Source organism: Neltuma alba, unplaced genomic scaffold (genome assembly GCF_004799145.2).
Source record: "Neltuma alba isolate B1F8T4 unplaced genomic scaffold, ASM479914v2 tig00013652_pilon, whole genome shotgun sequence".
Classification (NCBI taxonomy): Eukaryota; Viridiplantae; Streptophyta; class Magnoliopsida; order Fabales; family Fabaceae; genus Neltuma; species Neltuma alba.
Genome location: NW_021637831.1, coordinates 21,705 through 45,931, shown reverse-complemented (window position 1 = coordinate 45,931; position 24,227 = coordinate 21,705). Strand labels below are relative to the sequence as shown.

Here is a 24,227-nt window from a genome sequence, read left to right as displayed (position 1 = left end):
TATTATTATCATCAAATTGTAAATTATATAGTATTTCTTTTACTTTTAAAATAAATATATAATATCATTTTTAGTATTAAGGGTACGGAATATTTTTTTTTGATGATAAAAAGAAATGAGTATATAATATTTAAAGGATGATAGAATGTGGAGTGTGAGATTAAAGAGCTAAATGAGAGGAAAGGCTTTGTTTGGTTGTTTTTTTTTTTAAAGTTTATTTAACATTTTTTATTATATATATTATATAGAATATTATTTTTATTTAATTATTTTGTCACTAGTTTGATCAACCTGACCGTTTGAATCGTAACTCGTTAGTCTTTATAGTTTTCATGTCTAGTCCAACATTTAAAACACCTTAAAATTCAATATCTCTATCTAGGCAGGTACAATCCCTTATTGGTTGAATTAAGTACTTGGTGGTGTTGTAGTTTTTTTTTCCCCTTAATACAATACTTGGTGTAGCCTGGTTTATGCTATGATATGTTGATGTAACCCTCATGTTTCACTAACAAGAATTGGGTCTAGTAAAATGGGCTAATTGTTTAAAACATGATAAACTAAAATTTGAATCATTACCAGAAAATAGGTGCACATTTAGTGTTCACTAGTATTTTGAACATAATTATCTCTAATAGAAGGATATTTACATGTAGCGAAAGAGATTCTCATTTTTTGGTATAGAAATATCAAGTTTGATTTTTGTTGGTACAATCTCAAGTTTTATTTTAAGAAAATGACATAAAAAGAAGTCAAAAATTACAATATTCTAATTCAAGCACTTAAGAAGTTAAAATCTTAAGGAAAAAAGTGATGTTTGATATGATATTTTGCAAATGTGATCAAATAACAAAAATGCCCTTGTTTGTATCAAAATTTATTAGCAAGTTGTGAACTAACAATAATAAGTTATTTATTAATAAGTTGTGAAATGATAGGTATTGAACAACCAATAATAAGAAATGTATTAACAATGACAAGTTTTGATAATTTTTTTTGAAAAAAAAAACTGACACAAGGACATTTTAATCATTTGATTATATTTGTAAAACATCATATTAGACACCACTTTTTTTTTTATTTTAACCTCTTAGATACCTGAATTAGAATATTGTAATTTTCAACTTTTTTTTAATGTTATTTTCCCATCACTTAATTGTAATAAAAAATTTAATCTATGATACGAAAATATAAGTAATCAAGCACTTTAATTTGATGAAAAAAAATGATTGAATGAAATCAATGAAGGTAATACGTGGGAGTATATTTCAAATATCTCGTATTTAAATTTTAAATAGGAAAAATCTGATTAAAAAGCCTGAAAAATATTAAATTTCAAATTAGAAATTCCTACAAAATATGTTGTTATTTCTTTACGAAGTAAAGTCAAAATCTGTGTGGGAAATAAAACTGATTTGAAATTTAATATTGTTTAGGTTCTTTTTATGAAATTTTTTAAATAATTATTTTATTAGACAATTATATTCCAAAAACACAAAAAAATGAAACATCAATTCTTATAAATTATTGTTCGGTCACAAGCTCTTGTTTCAAGTTTAGCAATACAACTCAGAATTTTTTTTTAAAAATAACGAGAGAGAAGCAGCAAAGTCAGATTGAAGAGAAAAGTTGTAGAACCTAACAATAGAGATGAGTCGGCCAAAAAAAAAATAGAGATGAGGAAAATGTTTTTTGGATGCTAAAACATAGGCATCCTCCTATTAGAGGTACTATCAAGTACTAAATGTGGGTATTTCTTCCAAAAGAAATTCAAATATTAATTCGTCACGTTATGAGAAACTAACTTTTTTTATTAGACCCAACCCATTGGTATGAGAAAATATTTTTAATAAAATAAGAGAACAGATGCCAGCTAGGGCCTAGAGGTGTGAAAATCCAGTGAGCGAGTCTGTGATAGTTGTTGGGCTTTGTTTGGTTTTCTCATCATAAACTGACAATTATGAGAAAGAATAGCTGGATTCTCTCACAAGATTGGTTTGTGTAGTGCGTTTGGGGCGGAAGAGTGGGCTTTGTTCGAAGGGTTGAAGATGGTGTGGGATCTTGGGTTTAAGAAACTAATAGTGGAGTCTGATGCCAAAGAGTTGGTGGATCAGTTGCTGCACAAAGGAATGCTTCGGAATTGAAGTATGATGTTTGTCCAAATCAAGGACTTGCTTCTTCTACCATGGGAACTAAAGCTGATCTATACACCTCGATCCTGTAATGGTGTGGCGGATACTCTAGCTAAGCGAGGAATTGAAAATTCTGTTCTTTACGAGGTTTGTCCTGCTTTCATTAAGGACACTGTGCGCACAGAGAGAGAGAGAGAGAGTATGGGATTAAGTCCCGAGTTTATTTAATTTCTTGTACTTGGGCTTTGCCCTCTTTTGTACCCAAAAAAAAAAAGTGGGTTTAAATGGGATTTTCTTGCCAACGATTTAAATGGGATTTTTTCTCTCTTTAGCATTACGCAACTAAAATAAAATTCTTGTCAAGTTTCTTTCCGGGGTTTCTGCCTTTTCTGGGGTTTTGGGTGCAGACCATAAACCCTTGCCTGAACATACCCAATTGAGTGTGGAATTTGCACTCTGCACTGTGAGAAACCTCCCTTCGTCGATGGATCGTCTTTCTCGTTCCTTCAGAAGAACCCTCATTCAGTTACTTCACCATGAGCGACATGGCTTATCGTTCTCTGCCTCCACAGCTAGAAACAACATCGCCATTCACAACCCCATGTTTTATTTTCGAAGGACTTACTCTTACGTGTCTGAAATGCGGAAATCAGCTTTCGAAGGAAACATCCTTAGATACCTCCGAAATGAGATTCAGTACGAGCTCGAACACTCTCCTCCAAAACAGGTTTATTCCTTTCCCGTTTTACTTTTCATAATTACCATCACATTACGGAACATCATTGTCTATGATTGACTGTTATTCATTCTTAATCCATGCCTTTATGTTCGTTTGGGTGTGTAATGGATTTTGATCAAAGACAAAGGGGTCATCGTAATTTGCTTTCCAATTAAGAGGACTCTGAATTTGATTCTCGAAGGGCTGCTTTGAATTTGGAGTTTGAGGGATGAAATCATTCTCTATTTATTCTTGCTTTAAGCACTGGATTGCTGTGATGGGAGTTAATAGACAATTTTCGATTTCTTTATGCAAGGGGTGGCGAGTTCTAACTTAACTAACTTTCAGCTTTTATTATGTATTTTGTTCCGTGCCTTCATTTCTCTTGGCCATTAAAGATGCTTTCGGGAAATTTGTCAAATTTCTTCTTTTATATTTTTGGCAAGTTGCACAAAACACATCTTCTTCCTTTAATTAGTCGTACGCCCAGAAGTCTTCATCTTCTTTTTTCTTTGTATGTCGAATGGTTTTGATTTAGAACAGAAATCAAATATACGAACCCTGGAAAGCTTCTTTGATATTGGAACTTGGTGGGTGAAAGTATTTTCATTTCGTTATTGCTAATGCGCTGAATGTCACGATGGAAGTGACAAATTTTGGTTTCTAAATTAATGAAATGGGTGACGAGTTTCCAACTTATTGAAGTTTCACTTTTTATGTCTTCTATATCTTACATTATCTTAGCAATTATGTATTGTTTCGGGTATTTTTTTTTTACCTTCTTCTATCAGATTTGGGAAGTCTAAACAAAACCCATCGCTTCCGTCCATGACTTTGGTTGCTAGAAATATCTAATCTATGTCCTTTTGAATGTGGGGTCATCTGGGCTGTTAATGTTTTGTAGCCTGTTACAAAGTTTGGCTCATTTATGGTTGACGATCGACCTGGCGAACAATGGATTAGATTGAATAGCAAATTTGGGGATGAAGATATTAAAGTTGAAGTGAGCACATTTGACGGGGCCGTTCCTATTCCAAATTCAGGTGGTGCTGGCGCGGCCAAAGAGGAAGATATGCAGCTTCACATTACGTTCATTGTCAACATATCTAAGGGAGAAGGTGGCAGTGTCTTGGAAATCATGTGTTCTGCTTGGCCAGATACTATAGAGATCAAAAGGCTGTTTGTACGTGCAAGTGATAATAAAAAGCTAACTCAGCCTTATGCTGGTCCCCAATTCAAGTAGGTTTATGTACTCTGTTCCACTTCTGCTTTTACGCTTAAGATTTTAGATGATAGTTGAGGTAGAATTCTATTAATATACCTTGTTCTGTTGGTTCTTGGCAGGGAATTGGATGATGCGTTGCAAGATAGCCTTTATGAGTTCTTGGAAGCTAGGGGTATAAATGATGAACTTGCTGTTTTCCTGCATGAGTACATGAAGAACAAGAATAAAATGGAGCTCATAAGATGGATGGAGTTGGTTAAGTCTTTCATTGAAAAGAAATGAAGGTTAAGGGATTGGATGAAATGGACCACTAGATCCTATGTAGTCTGGTATCATGCTAGCAGAGCCTGGTCTGGGATGCATTTTCATTTTTGATTTCACCATACTTTCTTTCAATTGTTGTGCGGGTGTAATTTCTTACAACAGAGAAAGGCTCTATTGTAACCGGCGTTTTTGCTGCTTCCTCACTGTCCTCCCTCCCTTCTCAGAAAACAGGGATCACAAAAACAGTGAACCGCCATATCTTTCTTCAAGAGTTATTTTCCTAGTTTCAGAAAATGTTGCAATTTACCAGTAAAGAGAAATGATGACTTTTATAAGTTTGATAGTAGTATGGATTCACATCATTTCAACTTTTCTGCAATCTGCAATCTCAGTTTGGTAGAGAGATGGACAAGAAGTTTGTAGGGTCCCTCGTTCAAGTAAGATTTAATACTCAAATAGGCCTTACGCATGTTTGTGTTTATTTATTTGTTTATTTTTCCCAGAAGTGGCACTTTCAGTTTCAGGGAGAAATTGAGAGGGTATGCATTTTCTAGAATAAGTGGTGACAGCTGATTATTGATCAGTAGCAATAATAGTCAATCGCTAAATTATGAAGGCAGTTTATGTGGTGGGCAGCATGTAGCTACATATCTTTCTAAAGGTGTATGAGACATGAGTGGTTTGAGTTTATTCAGAAAATTGACTTGGCCGACATCACTTGTATTTCTTCAACTGTCATTTTCCCCTTCATGTGCTGCACCAAACAAAGCTCTGTTTCGCAGTATGAATTCTTATTAAAAATTGTGTATTTCATGCAATTTTTAAACTTTACATGTATCACTCACATCTGTTCTGTACCCCCTTTCTGATACTCAAATATATTTTCAAATCATTGGGTTATGCTGGCTTTCGTCCTCTTACAATTATTTTTAGGTTTTTAGGTTTTCAAGACTAGATGCAATGTTACACTTGTGAACTTGTTTTTCAGAAGAACGATTGCTTTGTGTCTAATGATTTGCATTAGGGGATAATAACATTCGTTTAGTTTAATGCTAGCTAGGTCATTATTAAAATCTTGAATCTGATTTTCTGCTAACGTGACAAATGATCCACAACTTCCAATAATTTCACCGATAAATATACAGAGCTTTCCTTCTTGTCTTTTTACCTGTACGCATTCCAGGCTCGCCAAAGTTATTGTATTACTTTGAACAAAGAGTAATATCGAGTATACTTCTGTGTAGCACGGCACATGGGGTGAAAAGTACAACTATTGTAAAATTTTCTTTTTGGTTAAAAAAAGATCTGAAAGTGGTCATTTCAAAACGCCCTTCTAATATGTATTTTTATTTAGAGGATTGGATACTAACGACTTGACATTATAATTAGAATTAAACTTAAGTGGGAATGACACGTGGGAACACACATGTTTATATATTAGCGTCGTTTAATGTTAACAGAAGTGCTATTAAAGTCTATATTCTGATTCACTGCTGACGTGACAAATGATATACTTCCTCATACGGGGTGTATAATTACAGTAAAATTTTCTTCTCGGTAAAAAAGGGGGAAAAAGGTACTGTAGTAATAAACCTATCTTCTTCTAATAGTATTAGTTAGGTATGAATTGCATGTGTGAAATCCCTCTTTCAACTCTATCCACATGTCAAACTCATAAAAATGAAGTGTCAGGCAAGGCTTGCTCAGAAGATTAGATGTGAAGAAATCTTGTTGAAATGGATTAACTGTTTAGTAAAAGCTCATGACGCCTAAAGAATTTGAATTTGGACAATATAAGTCAATGTAGCTCTCTTATCCAATTATGATTAATATATGTTCAGCTCGTGTTTCCCTTTTAGCTGTGCCTATAGGAATGCAAACTTCTGATTCGCTCCGTGGTTAGGATTCGAATTAGTAGGGGTAAAATAGTTATGCTAAAAAAAAAAAAAAAGGACTTGAAAGTGCCAAGAAACTGTGACACCAAAGTGAAGAAAATAGGAAGCAGCAAACGTACAGCGTCACTGGCCTAACTGAGATGTTGATGTCAATTCAATTTTGTCATATCCCATGTATCCTTTTGTTTAAGACAGACGACAGACAATCTCTTCCTTTTGATTATCAAAAGATCTTTGAGAGGAAGATGCACTTCTTGCTTCAAAATTTCGCCCTATCGCAGCAAAAATGATGGCTCCACATGCTTTGATTGGTGCATTTAAAGCGTTTTCCCCCCCTTTCTTTCTTTGTTGAGAGGCAAGACAAAGGCTTTTCCCCACAATATTTTAATGTAAGAATGGTGAGGACTGAGGCGTGCCACCACAAGTAAAATAGACAACCCAACCGAAGTGCTACATCTGGAAACAAGAAAGTCTATACTCAAACGTTTTATGTTTAGCAACATCAGAGGGAGATAGATCCCACTGTCGCTTCAGCTTATGATATTTGATATCCTTCTCTGTTAGTGTGAGATTACTATGATTATAAGCTGTCATAATTACTAGAGTTTCAGTTACTTCCCCTTCTTAATTAACTGTCACAGTATTTCCGTTTCATGATTAGCATGAGATTATGAGCTTGTAAACATCAGGCAGATATGGACCTACCAATTTGTGGGGTTCTTTCTAAGATATTTTGTAGGTAAGAAATCAAGGCAATCAAGATTAAAGACTCAGATTTAACCCCTTTGATTATTTATATTTCTTTTAAGCTGATGTGATAGCAGAGCTGAGGGTCATTGTGTGGCTTTCTTTCACATGGCTTGCCTCACCTACTTCTTTTGATCCCAATAGAGATGGTCTATTTCTCCAACTGCAGGTGGGTCAAAGTATGGAGCCATTGTGACAATCACAGCCATTAAATTTTTGTACATTTGGTGGACCAACCTTGCATAAGAATAAATTAAAAAGAAATGATAAATCACTAGCATCCAAAACTCTAAACAGCGTGGACCTCTGTCACCCAAAATGTGAGACAAATATACCTTGATCCAAACAGTCTTAGGTTGACATCAAGAGCACTGCCATATACTTCTGAAATAAAAAAAAACGCATAACCCCTTGGGATATCTTTCTTCTCTCTTTGAGAGAGGAGGAACTGCTAAAGCTATTATTACAGCTCTCTTTTTTGTGAGTGGAAGCTAGCTTGATCCATGGCGGGAAAAAAAAAAAAAAGTGAAGTGGGATAACATAAAGCTCTAGCCTCCACCTGCCCTTGTGGTTTCGTTTTTAATATAAATTTAAACTTTAGGTAATTATGGTAAAATCCAAACTTTTAACTGCTAAAAGCTATGAAGAATTCGCTTAACTTATTTTTTATCCTGTGAGACTTGGGATTTGAGAAAGCTGGCGGCATATAATTTTTGAAGTTAAATTGGTTTTGATAATCAAAAGCTATCAAACTTCCAAATGAATCCACGAGTAATGCCAAGTAAACAACTCTGATATAAGTAGCCAAAATGCATTTACAGCAGCTGAAACTAAAGATACATATGGCAAAAGAAGAGAAAAGGAATAGAGGTAGAAATTAAGCTCTTGGTCAATAGAGAAAAGGACACAATTGAAATTGGTGTGGAGGGGATTACTACTGCTGCTGCTTAGAGTTTGAGGGACAAGTCAAGCTTCTGCAGCTCTTCTTGTTTAGATTTTACATGAGTAACACTTCCCAACCAGTAAGCTCCAATTCCCTCTTTCACCACCATATTTGGAGAAAACTTTGCTAACCTCGAAACTCCACCCGAAAAGGAAGAGTCAGTTTCATCTCCAATATGAACTTTTCCAGAAGGAAGCTTTCCAATTGCTGGTTGTGAATCTAAAGGCTGCCTCCACCAGGAATTTTGACCATGGAAACGCGGTAAACCAAGAGTGGAAGCTTGATGAGAAGGCTTGTGAATCATAGAATGTGCTTGAATCCCAAGTGATCTGTTATATGAACCATGCAAAGGCAGAGAAGCCATGCTACTGTACCTCTGTCCAAATTCTACTGAAACTGCAGCTCCAACTTTATGTCCTCTTTTTGCTAAAGTCCTCTCACGCTTGTGCGCATTCTGATGTCCTCCAAGGGCCTGTGAACTATAAAATTTTCTCTGGCAGTAGTTGCATGAGAAGATCCGGGGTTCCAAGTCGTGAGAAGATTCTAAGGAATTTACGGACGACTTGGCATCAAGACAATTGATGAGGTTGAGTTCTGGATTTGATCCATCCGCTGAATCGTCGTTAGAGAGATTTAGATTCAGCAGAAGAGGACGAGCTGAGTCCTGTGGGTGTGTTTGATCTTCTTTTTGAGTGCTTCTCTTCTCAGTTTGGCAATCCATTGAGGGTTTTGGGCATGCTGGAGCATCTGAAAATGAGATGATGTTCAAATTTTCAGATGAACATGGCTCTGATATTTGGAGGTCCATATGGGAAGAAATATATGCCAAGGCCACCTTCTTATGGGCGATAAAGTTTGGTTTAACAGCAAGAAAGATGAGATTTGTATATGATGTAACAACAATAAGTGCTCTGTGCTGCTAGTATGGAAGTAGCTATCGCTATTTTACAGTTACAAGGTCTTAATATAGCAAGACCTAAAACATAAGACATCCTTTTGTGAGTGTGTAATGTTTGTGTGTGCGTGAGAAATAGAGATAGATAGAGAAAGAGAGAGTTGCGTTAGAGACCAATTTGATCGGAACTTATGAGGAACACCCATGTACAACTTTTACAAGAGCATACCCCATTAAATGTTTTTTCTAACTTTTATTTGTCTTCCCACTTGTCTCTTTACATTCCTTGTCCTGGAGTCAGCCTTTTTTCGGTATATTCACGTCTATAGTTCTATGACAGGGCTAAAAATCCAAGATGAGATATAGCTTACTTTAGAATTTTAGAATAATATAAGTTTTGTTGAATGGACTTGTCTTATAAAAGGTGTGGTACTCTTAATTTCTTAAGCCAGTTGGTGGATTTGCAGTATCTTCACAGAAACTCTTCTGTCCTTTTCCTGAATAATGGTTTGTGTATCCCATCATAATAGATAGACTAGTTCTCATTCTCTCCTCAAATTAATTTGTATACTATTGTTATTATTAGATTTCTATACCATGAGGTACTCAACTAGACAGCTACAGCACCTTGAAATTTAGGTGCCTACCCCACCATTATAGGCTTGAGACATCAACTAGTTTCCTCTTGTTCCTGTCTGGATAATTATTAAGAGGCGTGATCCATTTACTTAGTCTATAACATGACAAACATAAATATTATGATACCAAGCAATAATGGCAGCTCGGATACTTGATCTTTCATACTTATTACACATGATTTCATACAGACTATTATTTAATATGCACTATAAACAGTCTCATAATAATTTAGCAAAGAAAGTATTTAAATCACACACTTAATGATATCTAGTCAAGTTGTACCCATAAAAGGTCTCTGTCAGCTTCTTTCATCAGATATGGAGTTAAAAGGATTGCTCAATAAGCTTGCTAGCAACATAGCTGACTACTATTCAAATACTTGACATCTCCGAAACATTTCAGAATTAAACTGAAGGTTATAAAGTCAGTACCGTTCATGATGATATATAGTTTCTTTGATATTTGGAATAAAGTATGCTTTTTTTTTTTTTTGGCGTCAACTGTTCCATGTTACTATAATTTTTCTACGGGAGACTTCCTGTTTGACATGACATCATGAACTAGGTAAGGTCACTACTCGCCAATACTATCAGCAACTGTAGCTACCTTTTTCATTGTTGGGTTCTGGTTTCTTCTTTCCCGATTCTCAAAGATGTTCCTGATTGATGATCATGTTTTTGTTGTAGCATTTAATAATCCAAACCTATTCTAGGAATTTCAGAAGGCAATTTGATGTCCTTTGTTACACTATTGAAAAGGGGGAAAAAAAAAACTGAAAAGCATGAAATGAACAATTTTCTTTCAGCCAACCTCTTTAACTTTCTTTCACTGAGGGCTCCACCAGTCATTCATATTCCTTTATTATATCCCCATTATGTTTCTTCCTGGCCCCATACAATATGTGGAATGACTTCATGTAAACGTTGAATTTCCAAAAACACCCAGATATAGTAAACATCTTCCCTCCCTCTCCCAAGTTGAATTACTAAGGAAATTATATTCTTTGCCTTGAAAGATGTCTATTTTTCAACTATTTGATCTTTGAATCGTACCTTTACCCAACTTAGTCCGTGAATATATTTTGTTAACTCATTCCTTATTAATTACTAGAGCATACACTTTGTCTTGTCTTGGACCTAAAAGTAAGTAGTAAAAAGATGAAAAACCAAAGAGTGTTGGTATATAATATCATTGAGGGGGGCCAAAACATGCGTTCTTTGCTATTAGTTGCTTCATTCTATCAGATTTGGCTAGATTTAGGTGAGAGAGTTGAATTTTTCATGGCAAATTAATGTTAGGTAAGCTTCCACAATTATTGTAGATCCTAAACTGTTTTGGCTTTTGTCCCCTACTAGATCATCATCTCAAGTTTAGCCACAAATCGGGCAACAGTCAATTAATATTCCTAAGAAAAATTTCTAATCATACCATATTATACTATGAGCAAATGGTGCGTCGTCCAATTTCCAACCTTTCACTTTCCACTGAGGTTGGAGCCTTTTTCACTTGCAACCTCATTTTTCATTTATGTCGCAACAACCACACAATGTGTTGGACATAAGCGACTGAACAATGGCTCTGTGATACCAAGCAGGAGAAGAATTCTGTGACACATTTGATGGTTAAGTGATAACCTTTTATTGTGAGTGTTTTCCTCTCTCTCTCTCTCTCTCTCTCTGTCTGTGTTGCTTGCGTTCACGTTGGCTTCGGATTAAAGCCTTGACAAGAAAAGAAAGCGACAAGAACGTGGCATCTTGTGTCTGCCTCAAATAGGAAAAGGCATCATCAAGAGTTTCACGAAGTTCTAATCATTCACAGTGCCATGAACAGAATATTGAAGAAGAATGGGAAAACCCACTCTACTGTGTTTTTTTCTCATGCACAGCAACTTCCGTGACATTAATGGACACTGCGTACCACTGTACTGTACCTTCATATTATTTTCTATGTTCAATGAATTAGACAAGGTGGCGTAAGACATCATCTTTCAATTCCATTAATGGATATCAAAGGTCCCAATATATATCTAGCTAGATTCAATAAAACTTCCATTTTATGCTGTGTTTCCTTTCCTTTCTTTTTAAAGTCTTTATTCCTCCAACCTTTATGCAGTAATCTGTGAAGGGTCAACCGCTATTTTTACTGTACAAAAGGATATTGAAAGGTTTCATAGCGGTGTACAAGGCTATTATTGATGCTATGCTAGTTCAGCTTTGTACTAATGATGTATGAATAAGCGGTTTTCATCTCAATTTCCTGCGCATAGTAAACCACAGTAGATTCAGATTCCTTTATATATTGAACTCATTTTCAGTTCTGAAGTTTAGAATTAATGGAACTCCTTTTATTATTATTCTTCTAAATAAGAGTGACACCTGGAGTTCTATAGTGTTCGTGGGTTGTGGTATGAATATGTGCTATATTTTGACTGGAATAAGATTCATTTGCAAGCGTCCTTTATCTTCATATATTGTTTTTTTGGTGCTGAGAATTACACCAAGGGCCAGCACTTAGTGGCAAAAAGCAAGCCCTTTCAGTTATTCTTTTGAACAAACTTTCAAAATTCTATAGTTTTTTTGACGTCTAAGATGCATGCAGATTAGATTAGATTAGACTAGGCTTCTTTTTGGTGAAAAGATTGGATCATATTTTTTTTTTGTTAAAAAAAAAAAAAAAGTTTTGATGCGTGCCCTTATTAAATATAAAATTTGAAGCATATATAATTAGTTGTTAAGCAACTTTGCTTAGTGGGATCTTGTCTGTTTGCCATATTATCTATTATCCCTTGCAGCTGTCTGATCATTGTGTGGCAACCATAGATAAAGCATTAAGAAATTTTTAAAAAATAATTTTTTTAATATTTTTTGGGGCCGATTGGACGTACTTTATGTATTAATTGTATGCATACCGATTAAATGAAACAATCAATCTTAAAGCATATAAAATAAAAAAAGGATCAATCAATCTATCAGTATAATGTTAGGCTGAGCTCCACAATCCGCAAAGGCAGATAGGAAATGAAGCCTTTTTGAATTTGTTCAAAACACTTTCTGATTTTAGACATATTCTTTATAGTTTATAGATAAAGATAAAAGCATTCTGCACACAAAAAGTGAATAAAAACCAATGTTGAATGAACGTGGCAAGCATTTTCTCTGGGAAAAGAGAGAGAACAGAGAAAAAGAGATATTATTTGAATATTTTGAGGATGCAACTTATTTATATCTCTGTCAAATTTATATCCTGCATGTGTGGAAGTGTGCGTCTGATGAAAAAGATTGATTTAATTTGTGCATAAAACAAAAAAGAAAATTGGTCAGAAAAGATTGGGATTTAATTTATTATTAAAGGCTAGTGATGCAATTAACAAATCAATATGATAGACTCTCAAGTTCACCGTTCACTTCATGTTCAACTTTATCTGCAATATCATGCAAGATTTGGTTTCGTGATTCTTTATTATTTCTGTCAATTATTTGATGCCGTTTAAGCTTTTCTTTTAAGAGATTTTATCAATTATTAATATCAGTTGGAATCTTTTATCCACTGACTGGCCTTGCTCTAAAAGCAACACTAAAACTTTTACAAAGATGAATACTTTAAATATTTGATCATTAGCTCATTAAAATAATAAAGTTAATTCTTAATAAGTCTTTTACATATTTACTTTGCAATACATTTCTGATTGGTCAATTAGAATTATCATGATAAAAACAACCAAACGCGCTCCTCTGATTTGGCAACAAGTATTAAGTAACAAGAGATAAAGCTTGAATGATATATTTTTTAAGCTAAATATATAAAACTCCCCCCCAACATTTCAACCATGTGTAAATGTATATTTTTGAAAGGTTTGGTTACTATATTCTTAAAGGTTAATTTTATTTTTAGCCCTTAAAATTTAATCTTACTTTGGTTTTGATTTCTAAAATTTGATATTAACGGTTTTATTTTATGAAATTTAACCTCATTTTGATTGGTCTAAAATTTTTTTTATCCTTATGACAATATTTTACCTTTGGTTTAAAATTTTAACTGTCAAAATCAAAATAAAATCATTAAATTTCAGTGACCTAAAGATAATACTAGTGTTAATCATATTATAATATTCTTAAACAACATGCACATAACTAGATAACGTGCTCTTTGATATTTGCGACGAACAAGAAGCCATATGTACATGTACTTTTAAGATTCAATATGAACAAGTCGAAAAATATATGGACACTTTAGAAGGAAGTATTATTATGCAGAGAGGAATGTGAGAAGGACAGTCTGCAGAAGTTCACTGATATTGATGTTAAACATCCCCCATGTGCACAGGAGAAGCCAATGAGACATTCCCACATGTCGGAGGGACTACTCGTGGGGACGCTGACCTGTGGCCGACAAGTAGATGCAGTACACAGTCACAGAGAGAGAGAGAGGGGGAGGGGGGAGGGAGAGAGAGAGAGAGAGAGAGATTAGGGGTCCTCTTGCTGCTTGTGTGAATAATTGCAAAGCCTGTTTCGTTTGAGCTGTGCTGTGCCTGATAACTCCCATTCTTTTCCAATTTGCATCATTCAAACCCATCATTTGTGGTGGACACAGATCTCTTTTTACAAGTCAGTCATTCTTGGTCACAGATTAAAAGTCCAAAGTTATATATACACACACCATTAATGCACTTATATATTGCTTTCAGACTTATATTATTATTTATCTGTTTCTCAGAATCATCCTTGGAACGCATATTCATTCATTATTCATTCCTCGTGCACTATTTTGCTTTCTTAATGCTTTTTCAAATTTGACCCGACACCACCATGATCTACCTCTTCCTGCTCGTCTATTTTCCGAGTTTCTGTCACACAAAAGTCTTCAGAGGCAAGTCCATGCACTTCTCTATCACCAACCAGCTGCCAGCCCCACCATCAACAACATCAAAAGTATCCAATTCCAAGCATATCAATTTGCTACTCAAACCTGACCACTTATCTCCACCACCACTCATAAGCAAAAATTTGGCTTCAAAGTGGCATAATATTGCTAAGAAGTGCACCCTGACAGGCTGTATCTGTGTGTTAGTGTGTGGAAGATAGAGAGGCGCATCTGATGACTGAGACCTGCAATAACAGTGTTTTGTAGTTTCATTATTTTGGACAATTGAAGTGGGCAAAGTTATGGATAATGTGATTTGTCGGTGGTCATATATATAGAAGGGGATTAATGGTTCAGACTTCAAAGCTTTGATGTGATGTGCTTAAGGAAAAGGACATTAATTAGTTGAGTTGCACAAGACATATACATTTACAAGTGCACTTATGTATTCGTTGATTGGTTGGATTTCCTGAAAAATCTCGAAGTTATTGCTCTACACAGACTACAATTTGGCAGCCTCTTTGGGATTATGCTACTTGATGAAGTTGTGGTATTATTATTGGACGGAGAAGTGAGAGCTGCTCGTGTGGCAGAAGACATTTCTTGTTTATCACGTAACTATTTGCTTCTGTTATTGGGGTCAAAAAATGTCACTTGAACTGTTGAACATTATGGATTCAACTATTAACCCTACAACAGCACGCAGGATTCTGACTTGGGCAGCCAGAAGATTAAAATGATGAGGAATTTACTTCTGGATGTTACATGGGAAAAGCACAGTGGCAGCTTTATTGGCGACACAAAAGTTACTTTAGAATCCTAATTTCCGGCGATAATAAACCCATGTACGTAGCTTTGACAACAGAATTCAAATGACATCGTTTCCAAGAAGATCCAGAAACATTGATGGATAGAAATGACATAAAACTTTCTTTGCTAGGAGCCTAAGACCTTTAATTTCTTTCTGATTCCTTCCCCCCCCCCCCCTAATTTAACTCATATATTACATATAATTAATTTAAGAAAAAATTCCAAAAAAAGGTCATTGGAATATGGAAAATGCCAGATTGGGTTCTTAACTTCGAAAATGACAGAATAGGTCATTGACCCAATCTGTCATTTGTGAAATTCATACGAATTGACAATTTTACCCTAATTTATTCATTCACTACAATGATTCAAGGAATCACTATAAGAGTTTAGGTGTTACCTAGATTCGTGTAGCGAATAACTACTCACTTTTTCATAGTCAGGTGTCTTGTTATTAACTACAACTAATTCTGTAATCACTAGAACAATGTAAGGATTACCTAGATTTATGTAGAGAATAACTACTCATTTTTTCATAGTTAGGTATCTTATTATTGTCAGGTACCTTATTATTAACTGCAACGAATCTTGTAATCACTAGAACAGTGTAAGCGTTACCTAGATTTGTTTAGAGAATAACTACTCACTTTTGCTCAGGGGCAAAAATGTCAATTCGCCTGAATTTCACAAATGACAGATTGGGTCAATAACCCATTCTGTCATTTTCGAAATTTAAGGACCCAATCTGGGATTTGGTATATTCCAGGGGCTTTTTTTGGGATTTTCCCTTAATTTAATTATTTTTTTTAATATTTATGAATTATCTAGTTATTATACTAAGAATCAAAATAGTATGAATTTTAAATTATATGCCCACATGGCCAAAGTTGAATAAGAGATATGCTATTTGGACTGGCTAAGTGCATGTAGATATTTAAGCTCTTGGCTTTTAGAGGGGTGTTTGATAACCTAAAAAAATATTTTTAAAAAGTATTTTTTGTAAATTAAAATAAAATTTTTTATATATTTATTTCGTATATCGTAAAATTATTTTTAAAATTTTACTTAGTTTTCATATATACTTTTTAGATGTGTTGTCCCAACTCCCAACTAACATGTAACATATTGGTCTGCAGAAAGTATCAAACAAGTGAAGAGAGTATCATGATTTTGTAATTGATGTCGCATATATAGAATATAATTAAGAAACAAATCCTAATAACATTCATGACGAATGAAAGTTATACTAGTTTATTAGTGAAGATGAACGGGATATTTCACAATTTAAATATCACTCTGTGACAGGTAATTTTTCTATTTATTAATGTTAAAAAACATTGGTATGGCGCGTTGCTTTTTTTTTTTTTTTTAACGTGCGTGAGAAATCTGTAAGAGCATGAATAATGAGAACATTGTTGTTCATGAACTGCTTCTTGCACTGAATTAAATTATTGATTATTGATTCATAATGACGATTGGAATTGAATTACAGCGTCTGGCAAACCAAAGAGAAAGGAATTGAATAACAGCGAGTTTCGATTTCGTAGCTAGCTTGAAGAAGAAGAAGAAGAAGCAGATGTTTCTACGGGAATGGAGGAGAAAGACCCGTGGTTGGCCCCAGATAAGGTCTACCACGTACTCTTCTGCTTCACCCTTACTATTGTTTTCTCCACCCTCGCGATCTTGACCAGATACCCCTTCCTTCGCCGCCACGCCATTTGGATCGGATCCATCGCTTCACTCCTCGCAGGCGCAGCCAAAGAGGCCGCGGATGAGCTTGGCTACTTTCGCTCTGCCGGAGCTTCCGCTAGAGATGCGGTTGCCGACGTAGTTGGTGTGTTGCTTGCTTCCTTCGTTCTTTCTGTGTTCAGAAGCTCAACACGACCCGACACAGAAATGAGTCAGATCCGAGGGATACCGCCGGTCTGATAGGGTGGATCCGAATTTATTTTTTATGCGAGAAAAGACTTCTTATTCCTTTTGTTGCATTTTGGGAGGTGGGATTTACTTTAAGCTTGCTGATGAATTAAGAACATAGAAGAAGTGTAAAGGAAGAATTTTTTTGTCCAATTCTGCATTTGTAGGCATTCCGACAAGCTCGTGTTATCTTGGAGACACTCCATTACACCAAGTTTAAGCACTTTCAAGGTCAGCATTTTGTCTTGATGTTCTTCCTTTCCTATTTCTCGTTTCCAAACGTGCGGATGATTCTCATCGGATAATGAATGTAAAATCTTAAATACTGTGTCCTATTCTTTTCATTCATGTCATGTGTAATTTTTTCCGGCATGAACAAGTTCTCAAATTTCTTCATGCCTTGTATGCCATGGCAATTATATTGTTCTGCTCCTTTCCTGTAAAACTTCTGATTTGTGAAGTGATAAATAAGTTGTTTGTTGTTGGGGCATTGAACTATGAAAAATAGTTGGCTTTGATGATTACTTTCTAGTTTTTGTCTTTTTATGAGTTCCCTTGGTTGAAGATATGACATAGCGATCAGATTATGTTTTCTGATATACCTGCTAAGTTGAACTGAAGCAAATTTTTATCAGCAAAAGATGAACTATTTTCAAAGTTAACGATAAAGTTTCAAAATTCAATTAGGATGATTTTTCTTAGTATGTGCGAGTATAGGATACAAAGTGATATTTATTTGTATGGTTTTGAACTAAAGATATGGCATGAAAATAAAGATCAACCCGGCTCTGTATTTGAAATTGAGATCACAGAACCTTAACTGGATATCTTCAGTTCTTCACAGTTGTAGAATTCTGCCTATTTCGTGATTTCCTGATTGTTGTGGGTCTCTGTTGTTAATCCTGTATTCACTCTGAGTTTTTATATGGGTCTTGGAGGGAGATTCTGCCATTGAAGATACAGATTTTCTTTTGGGTGAACTATGCTGGGTTATTAATTTCACTCTACAGATGGTGATATGCATCTAATTGTGGTCTTGAGCTTTTTATATACTCAGCCAAAGTCAATAATTTAGCGTTTATTATGAGAGTAATATCACACTTGTCCTTGAATCCTTGAATTGAATAGTATTATATCCATGCTGCCGTGCCCTATTTTGAAAGGCTATTCTAAGGTTTTTCTTAGAGTTTGAATTAAATATTGAGCCCTTGCAAATTTTTTTTTTTTTTCCTTGGGATGAGAATGAGAGTAGAGTGAGATCATTGAGTATTAAAACTCTTTTGGATATGAAAAAGGCACTTTTTTAATGGCAGTTGCAGAACTTCTCTAAGATAGTAACAATTCTAGCATTTGGAAGCTCTGTTAACATTTATAATAGAAACAAAGTTGAAATGAGAACAATATTTTGACTATCAGCAAGTAACTGTACTTTATAACCCGAGGGATGAGGCTTTCCTGATAACTCCTAAATTGGCTTGGAGTTCCACAGAAAGTGACTCCATTTGTGATGATGGATGAAGATGCAGAACTTTGTGGGGACAAAAATGCTTCATATGTGCCTCTGTACTCGCTAAGTTCTATCTGATTTCCGAAGGGCATAATTGCACTGGAGATACATGGCCTCATAAAGATCATGTTGAAGCAGATGGATTGGAGAAGTAGCGCAGGAAAAAGTATGAGCTTTCAAATATCATCAGTATGAGCTTTCACATATCATCACATGAATATCAAATTCCACAAGCGCAATGAATATGGAGTCATCTGCTGCATGCCACTTCCGGGCAGTAGCTGTGATCTGTTTATTTTGTACCCAGATTTGCTGGAAACTTCTGAGCTGCTATGTATCTCACATTGCATAAGCTCATCTCCTTGTTAGCTGTGTTGCATCGATCCAAACATAAATATCTGTGATACGGCAAAGGCTAGGTACTGTAGAAAATTGTGTATTCTGAAAGATTTTTCTGTATATTTGATAACTTGCCAAAATCCCTGTGTATTTATATGTTTTTACTTAAATTTTGTTCCGCTCAAGGTGTTTTCTTGGATGGAGATGACTTATGACTATCATACCATTGCTGTGAAAAATGCTGTATTTGTTTCCATTTGGTACATGTGGTTGGAGAGAGTCCCAGGCTCTTTCAATGAAGGTTTCTACTTATGTTTCTTCCGGCGAATAAAATTTGTGTTTATGTTTCCTTTACGGTAATCTGCTGATGATTTAATACAGTGGGATATGCCAAATATGCACTGTGCCTTGCATGCAGAATATATCAACTAATGCATATTGACTTGAATATATATTGCATATGTAATAAGTGGATGTACCAAGCAGTATATATTTTTTGCTTGCTTTACACAAATTTTATATTATGAACCACAAACATCTTGTGGCTGGGTGTCTAATAAGCATGTAAAACGCAAGCTTGTGACCATGCAGATTAATCACTTTCTGAAGCTTCGGGGTGTTGAAGCTTTTCCTTGTGTTTCACCGTCTGTTTCTGGAAGCTTGACTGCAGTGTAGATTCCTGCCCCACTAAGGGCTCCCAGTATAGGAGCAATGAGGTAGACCCATATGTCTTTGTAGTTACTTGCAGCAATAGCTGGACCTAGTGTTCTCGCTGGGTTCATTGATCCTCCTGTTGCTGGCCTGTGATAAATGATGAAGCAAATGCTTGAATCACCAATCAATATATATTACATAGAATCAATTTGAAACTCCGCTATTCATATACCATGACTAATGTTGTTTGCCTAAGACTCTGTGTAACATATGAAAAAAGATGTCTAGTTAGTTTATATTGTGCGGTCATTTGTTGAAAACGATCTCATGCACTATGAAGCAAGGATATTGGGACATTGCAAAATGAGAAGTTTTGAGATATCTATGTATTTTAAAGTATCATGCCTTGTCTATACTAATATTTGACATTTCTTGAACATGACCACTTTTTTTGGAGTGTCATGCTTTATGGGCTTCAGCTTTGATCTATCAATGAATAATATATCTAAATAATTGTTGGTGGAACACAATAACATCATGCAATTTATGTAACTGATCCATTTAATGAAATAAAATTTGTTGTTGTTGATGATAATTATGTCATACTTTATGAGGTCACAAAAACAGTTAAATACCCTACCATCATGTAAACCAATTGAAAGCAAAGCAAAGGTGGCTCCTACTGGGCGAAGGACAAATATTTTTTCATATTATAAGATTGAAGTTAGTAATAGTATACATAGTAATATATGGTCGGATTTCCTGTTACTTGAACACTAGTAGTGATGCAAGCCTACCCTGGCCAGTTTCAATTCATTCGCACAGATAACGTTTCTGGATGACAAAGCAACAACTGTCGTTAGATTTGAGTAGAAGGGGGCACATACCCGGCTATAAGTATGTTAAGCATGACAGTCGCTCCCACTGCAATCCCAGCAAGCTCCCCCACCTGCATAAAAATGCAGCATCAACCATATTATTATCCTTATTATGATACGATCCATCTAGCTTTGTTATACAACCCATAAAGATGGTTGCTCTTAACCGTTTAGATCAAGTTATCTGGTCGTGCAACTTGGAAGATTCCAATTTTGTCTTTTCTTGATATGCAGATAATGATTACATTTTTACTGCAATTCATGTCCCTGTCGATTAATATTTCCTGTAGAATTACCGGGGACAACATACTTCCGTGGGAAGTTATCTGGCTCGGGCACTACTCGTAGTAGTCTTACTTTTATGTTGCTAAGCATATAGAAGATATCTTATTTGAGCATGTAACTGTTCGATTTCATTGAAAGAAAGGTAATAGGGAAGGAAAGTTCTAAGAGATTATATTGATCTTAATATGGTCAGGGAATAAGGATTCGGCCAAACCAGAAAAGAGGTGAGCTGAGGATCTGATTTCATACTGAGAAGATCAATTACTCTAGCTACTATAACGAGAATTTGTTAAAAACAATTTTTGGACATCCATGATCCTTGAATCTTTGTGGGGATGTAACAGGAAATTATTTTAATTTAAACAAGGAAAATCCTCAGAAATTATTTAATCTTCCATTTCTCTCCTTTCTCTATTTCATGTAGACAGCCTTTCTCAATCTTAATATCCTCTTTTTCAGATTTCAAGTCATATTTAGTAAACTAGAGTTGTTGAATAAAACAATACTCACAGCTCTTGTGTCGGTGGCCACTGCTGTGACAACAAACATGAGATTAAAGCTGATAATGAACTCTAAAGCAAAAGCTTGAGCAAATCCTCCTGAAGGTACTGTGACTCCTCCACTCATGACGGGGTGGAATATCCCCTTTACTGCAAATGCTGCGCATATGGACGCCACAGCTTGTGCGCCAATATACAGAGGAACCTACAATATAGAATTAAAATTTAGCCTCGGTAAGCGCTATGAAACTCAAAACAAAAGAGGATGGTTATAAGGTTAAAATAGAGAAGAGTGGAAAAGACAAAGGTTTTACATGTTTCCATGGGAAGTGCTTTAAAGCAGCAAAGGAAATGGTGACTGCAGGATTGAGATGAGCACCGGAGATGTGACCGGTGGCAAGGATGACGACCATAGCAGCAATACCGGTAGAGGCAGCACACCCAATCAGAGTCTCAGAACCTGGTGTCCTTTGGTTAACAATAGCAGTGGAAATACCAGCAAACATGAGAATCAAAGTTCCTACAAACTCAGCTCCTACCTGTTTAAACACCAAACTGTTAATATTAGTACGTTGAGGATGAATGGGTCAGTATTTTTCCACGCAAAAGAAAAGACTTTTCTTCTTCATTTTCCTATGAAAAAAAAAAAAGAGCTTGGAATAGAAAAAAGGTGCAATTTGTATCAGATATCTCTATTTAATGTACCTTTCTTCCTAGAGGAACAGGAGGGGGAACAGGAGGGGGAGGCAATGAGCAAGAGACTTTGGGTAAGCCTCCTTCTTCCAAGGTCCATTCCTCAGCACTGAAACACTTGCTCATGACAATGGATTTTTTACCTATTCCATTCCCACCAAACAGTGAAGCACCAGGAGTCCCTGGAGTTGCAGGTGTTGAAGGGACTGCTGGAGTTTCCTCATTGGCCATCTCTCTTGTGGTAAAAGTTCCTTGGACTAAAAAAACAACAGAGACTATGGTTTCAAATGTTTGTCTCTTCTTGACGAGAATGTTTACACTATGTCCCATTTATAGCAGCTGTTTGCTTTACTTGCAGAATCCAGATGGAAGAGAGAGAAAGATAATTAGCGGCTGAAAGTGCTGGAAAAAAGAAGAGAACATAACTATGGCTTCGGAAGTGGACCATGTGACACTGCAAGGAGTCTAGCATATGGCACTTTCAAGAGCCTTTAATGAAGTTTTCCCTTCTCTGTCATATAACCGCAACTTCATTCTCCTTTTTTCCCTTTTTTTCACCCTACTAAATTTTATTTTCCTTCTTGACCATCCATTTTCTGTGTTTGTCTTCCTACTCTAATTAAGCAGATCAATCTGTCAGCTAATGTAAGTTCTTGCGTCTCAGTAATAAACCATGTGAATTCCCAAACACGTTCTTTTGTCTGTACTAGTTTGCATACTGAGAGCATCATGGGTTTGCGTGTACAGCAATTTGCAATAGGAGGAAGTTCCACATGAACAACGGGTCAATACATTCTTTGTGTTTACACAAATTCAGGTCTGTGCCGCTAACCACTGTGCAGTGCAACTGTTCAATTTGGAATTTAAAAGCATGATTGGTTTTCCATTATACGTATTTGGATAAAACCAAATCATGGTTTGGAGAATAACTTTTGAAAAAAAAATTATTTTTAAAAATAGATTTTGTGAAAAAGTGATTCTGATAAAATGAGAGTGTTTGGTTAGTTGTTATCAGAAGTACTTTTTATATATGCAAATCGGTAAAAAGGACATAAGTTAACATGATAATTATATAAAAAATAGATTTTATAATATATTTTTATTTGAAGTAAAAAAAATTTTAATAATATATTTTTTGCCAACATAATAAATAATATATAAAAAATGTCATTAATAAATAATTAATTTGTGTATATGTATTTATAAAATTATATGTATTTATACAATATAAGATTAAATATGCTTTTAGGAAAAAAAAAATTTTGCCAACAGAAAAATATTATTTTGCCTTAAAGATTTTAAACATGAAATCCCATAGCATTTTTTCACAACTAGATTTTTTAAAAACATACTACCTCTGATTTTTAATATAAGAGCTATTTTGATATTTAATTTGGTCTTAAGTATAAAACCCTAATCCATTTTGTTTCTCATATTTATTTATTTTTTCAAAGTAGTCTTTGTAGTAGTTACACATGTTGAATATTTCATCAAATGGTACTTCTAGCTAATATACATTATTAGAAAGAGTATTTTAAGGAAGACAATACCTATTTATTGTGAAAAATTAATTTAAATAATTTTTTAATTTACTCAAATTAGTTAACTAACTCTTATAGAAGTAGCATTACAATGTTAAAAAAAAAGATCACCTTTTCAAAAAGCAACATTTTTTTGCTCTTCATGAAACCATGGTTTGGGTGGGTCAAACCATAATTTTGGAGCTAAACCATGGTTTCATAAAAATATAGGGTGTTTGGCATATTTTTGCGCCAAACTATAGTTTGGGCTCCAAAAGTGATTTTGGCAGATTTGAAAATCACCAAAACCACATTTTGGTGGAATAAATTACCACCATTTAGGGCCTGTTTGGGTGTCTTCCCAAACCATGGTTTGGGAAAAGAGACTGCTAAACAAGAACAATTATGGAAAAATCATGGTTTTGGGCTCAAAACCATGGTTTCAAAAGAAATAAATCCATTCTGCTTCTGACTCAAATTAAAGAGTGTCAGAGTGCCTGTCAGAATAGATCTCAATAATAATATGACTTTAACACCTATCAATTATTTTTTTATAAACATATTTAATCTTATATTTTATAAATATATATACGCATATTAATTAATTATTATTTACATTATCTTATATAATATTAATTATGTTGGTAAAAAATATATCATTAACAATTTTATTCCTTCAAATTAAAATATATTATAAAATCTATCTTTTATGTAATTATCATATTAACTTATGCCTTTTCTAGTAATTTGCACATATAAAAAATGCTTCTGATAATAACTATCCAAACACTCTCACTTTATCAGAA

General features: G+C 34.9%; 4 protein-coding genes across 7 annotated transcripts; 2 read left to right on the top strand and 2 right to left on the bottom strand.

Moving 5' to 3' along the window:
* The first annotated feature begins 2,538 nt into the window (after positions 1–2,538).
* On the top strand, positions 2,539–4,643 carry LOC114738689 (uncharacterized protein At2g39795, mitochondrial). The gene is made up of 3 exons (XM_028926747.1): positions 2,539–2,859; positions 3,755–4,089; positions 4,195–4,643. The coding sequence occupies exons 1-3, from the start codon at positions 2,617–2,619 to the stop codon at positions 4,355–4,357; spliced, it is 741 nt and encodes a 246-aa protein (XP_028782580.1). The 5' UTR covers positions 2,539–2,616; the 3' UTR covers positions 4,358–4,643.
* A 3,110-nt stretch (positions 4,644–7,753) lies between these two features.
* Positions 7,754–8,999, bottom strand: LOC114738688 (zinc finger protein 3-like). The gene has a single exon (XM_028926746.1). The coding sequence runs from the start codon at positions 8,730–8,732 to the stop codon at positions 7,929–7,931; it is 804 nt and encodes a 267-aa protein (XP_028782579.1). The 5' UTR covers positions 8,733–8,999; the 3' UTR covers positions 7,754–7,928.
* A 7,550-nt stretch (positions 9,000–16,549) lies between these two features.
* On the top strand, positions 16,550–19,564 carry LOC114738690 (uncharacterized). Of its 4 annotated transcripts, XM_028926750.1 has the most exons (4): positions 16,550–17,125; positions 17,213–17,276; positions 18,365–18,971; positions 19,483–19,564. In XM_028926750.1, the coding sequence occupies exon 1, from the start codon at positions 16,719–16,721 to the stop codon at positions 17,055–17,057; it is 339 nt and encodes a 112-aa protein (XP_028782583.1). In that variant the 5' UTR covers positions 16,550–16,718; the 3' UTR covers positions 17,058–17,125; positions 17,213–17,276; positions 18,365–18,971; positions 19,483–19,564. The 4 variants fall into 4 exon arrangements, with proteins under 4 accessions (XP_028782583.1, XP_028782582.1, XP_028782581.1 ...); XM_028926749.1 differs by having other exon boundaries at positions 16,550–17,276; positions 18,535–18,971; XM_028926748.1 differs by having other exon boundaries at positions 16,550–17,276.
* LOC114738687 (aquaporin NIP6-1) lies at positions 19,314–22,345 on the bottom strand. The gene is made up of 5 exons (XM_028926745.1): positions 21,914–22,345; positions 21,523–21,747; positions 21,219–21,413; positions 20,433–20,494; positions 19,314–19,692 (listed from the first exon to the last, which is right to left on the bottom strand). Exons 1-5 carry the CDS (start codon positions 22,229–22,231, stop codon positions 19,488–19,490), a joined length of 1,005 nt encoding a protein of 334 aa, XP_028782578.1. The 5' UTR covers positions 22,232–22,345; the 3' UTR covers positions 19,314–19,487.
* Between the last annotated feature and the right edge of the window lie 1,882 nt (positions 22,346–24,227).

Bases quoted from the DNA above. Each gene is read 5' to 3' on its own strand.
- LOC114738689 (XM_028926747.1), top strand. From the start codon at position 2,617: ATGGATCGTCTTTCTCGTTCCTTCAGAAGAACCCTCATTCAGTTACTT. The intron at 2,860-3,754 runs GTTTATTCCTTT...AATGTTTTGTAG, and splicing joins AACACTCTCCTCCAAAACAG to CCTGTTACAAAGTTTGGCTC. The intron at 4,090-4,194 runs GTAGGTTTATGT...GGTTCTTGGCAG, and splicing joins TATGCTGGTCCCCAATTCAA to GGAATTGGATGATGCGTTGC.
- LOC114738688 (XM_028926746.1), bottom strand. From the start codon at position 8,732: ATGGACCTCCAAATATCAGAGCCATGTTCATCTGAAAATTTGAACATC.
- LOC114738690 (XM_028926750.1), top strand. From the start codon at position 16,719: ATGGAGGAGAAAGACCCGTGGTTGGCCCCAGATAAGGTCTACCACGTA.
- LOC114738687 (XM_028926745.1), bottom strand. From the start codon at position 22,231: ATGGGACATAGTGTAAACATTCTCGTCAAGAAGAGACAAACATTTGAA. The intron at 21,748-21,913 runs GTACATTAAATA...GTGTTTAAACAG, and splicing joins CTGTTCCTCTAGGAAGAAAG to GTAGGAGCTGAGTTTGTAGG. The intron at 20,495-21,218 runs GTGAGTATTGTT...ATTTTTATGCAG, and splicing joins TGGCCACCGACACAAGAGCT to GTGGGGGAGCTTGCTGGGAT.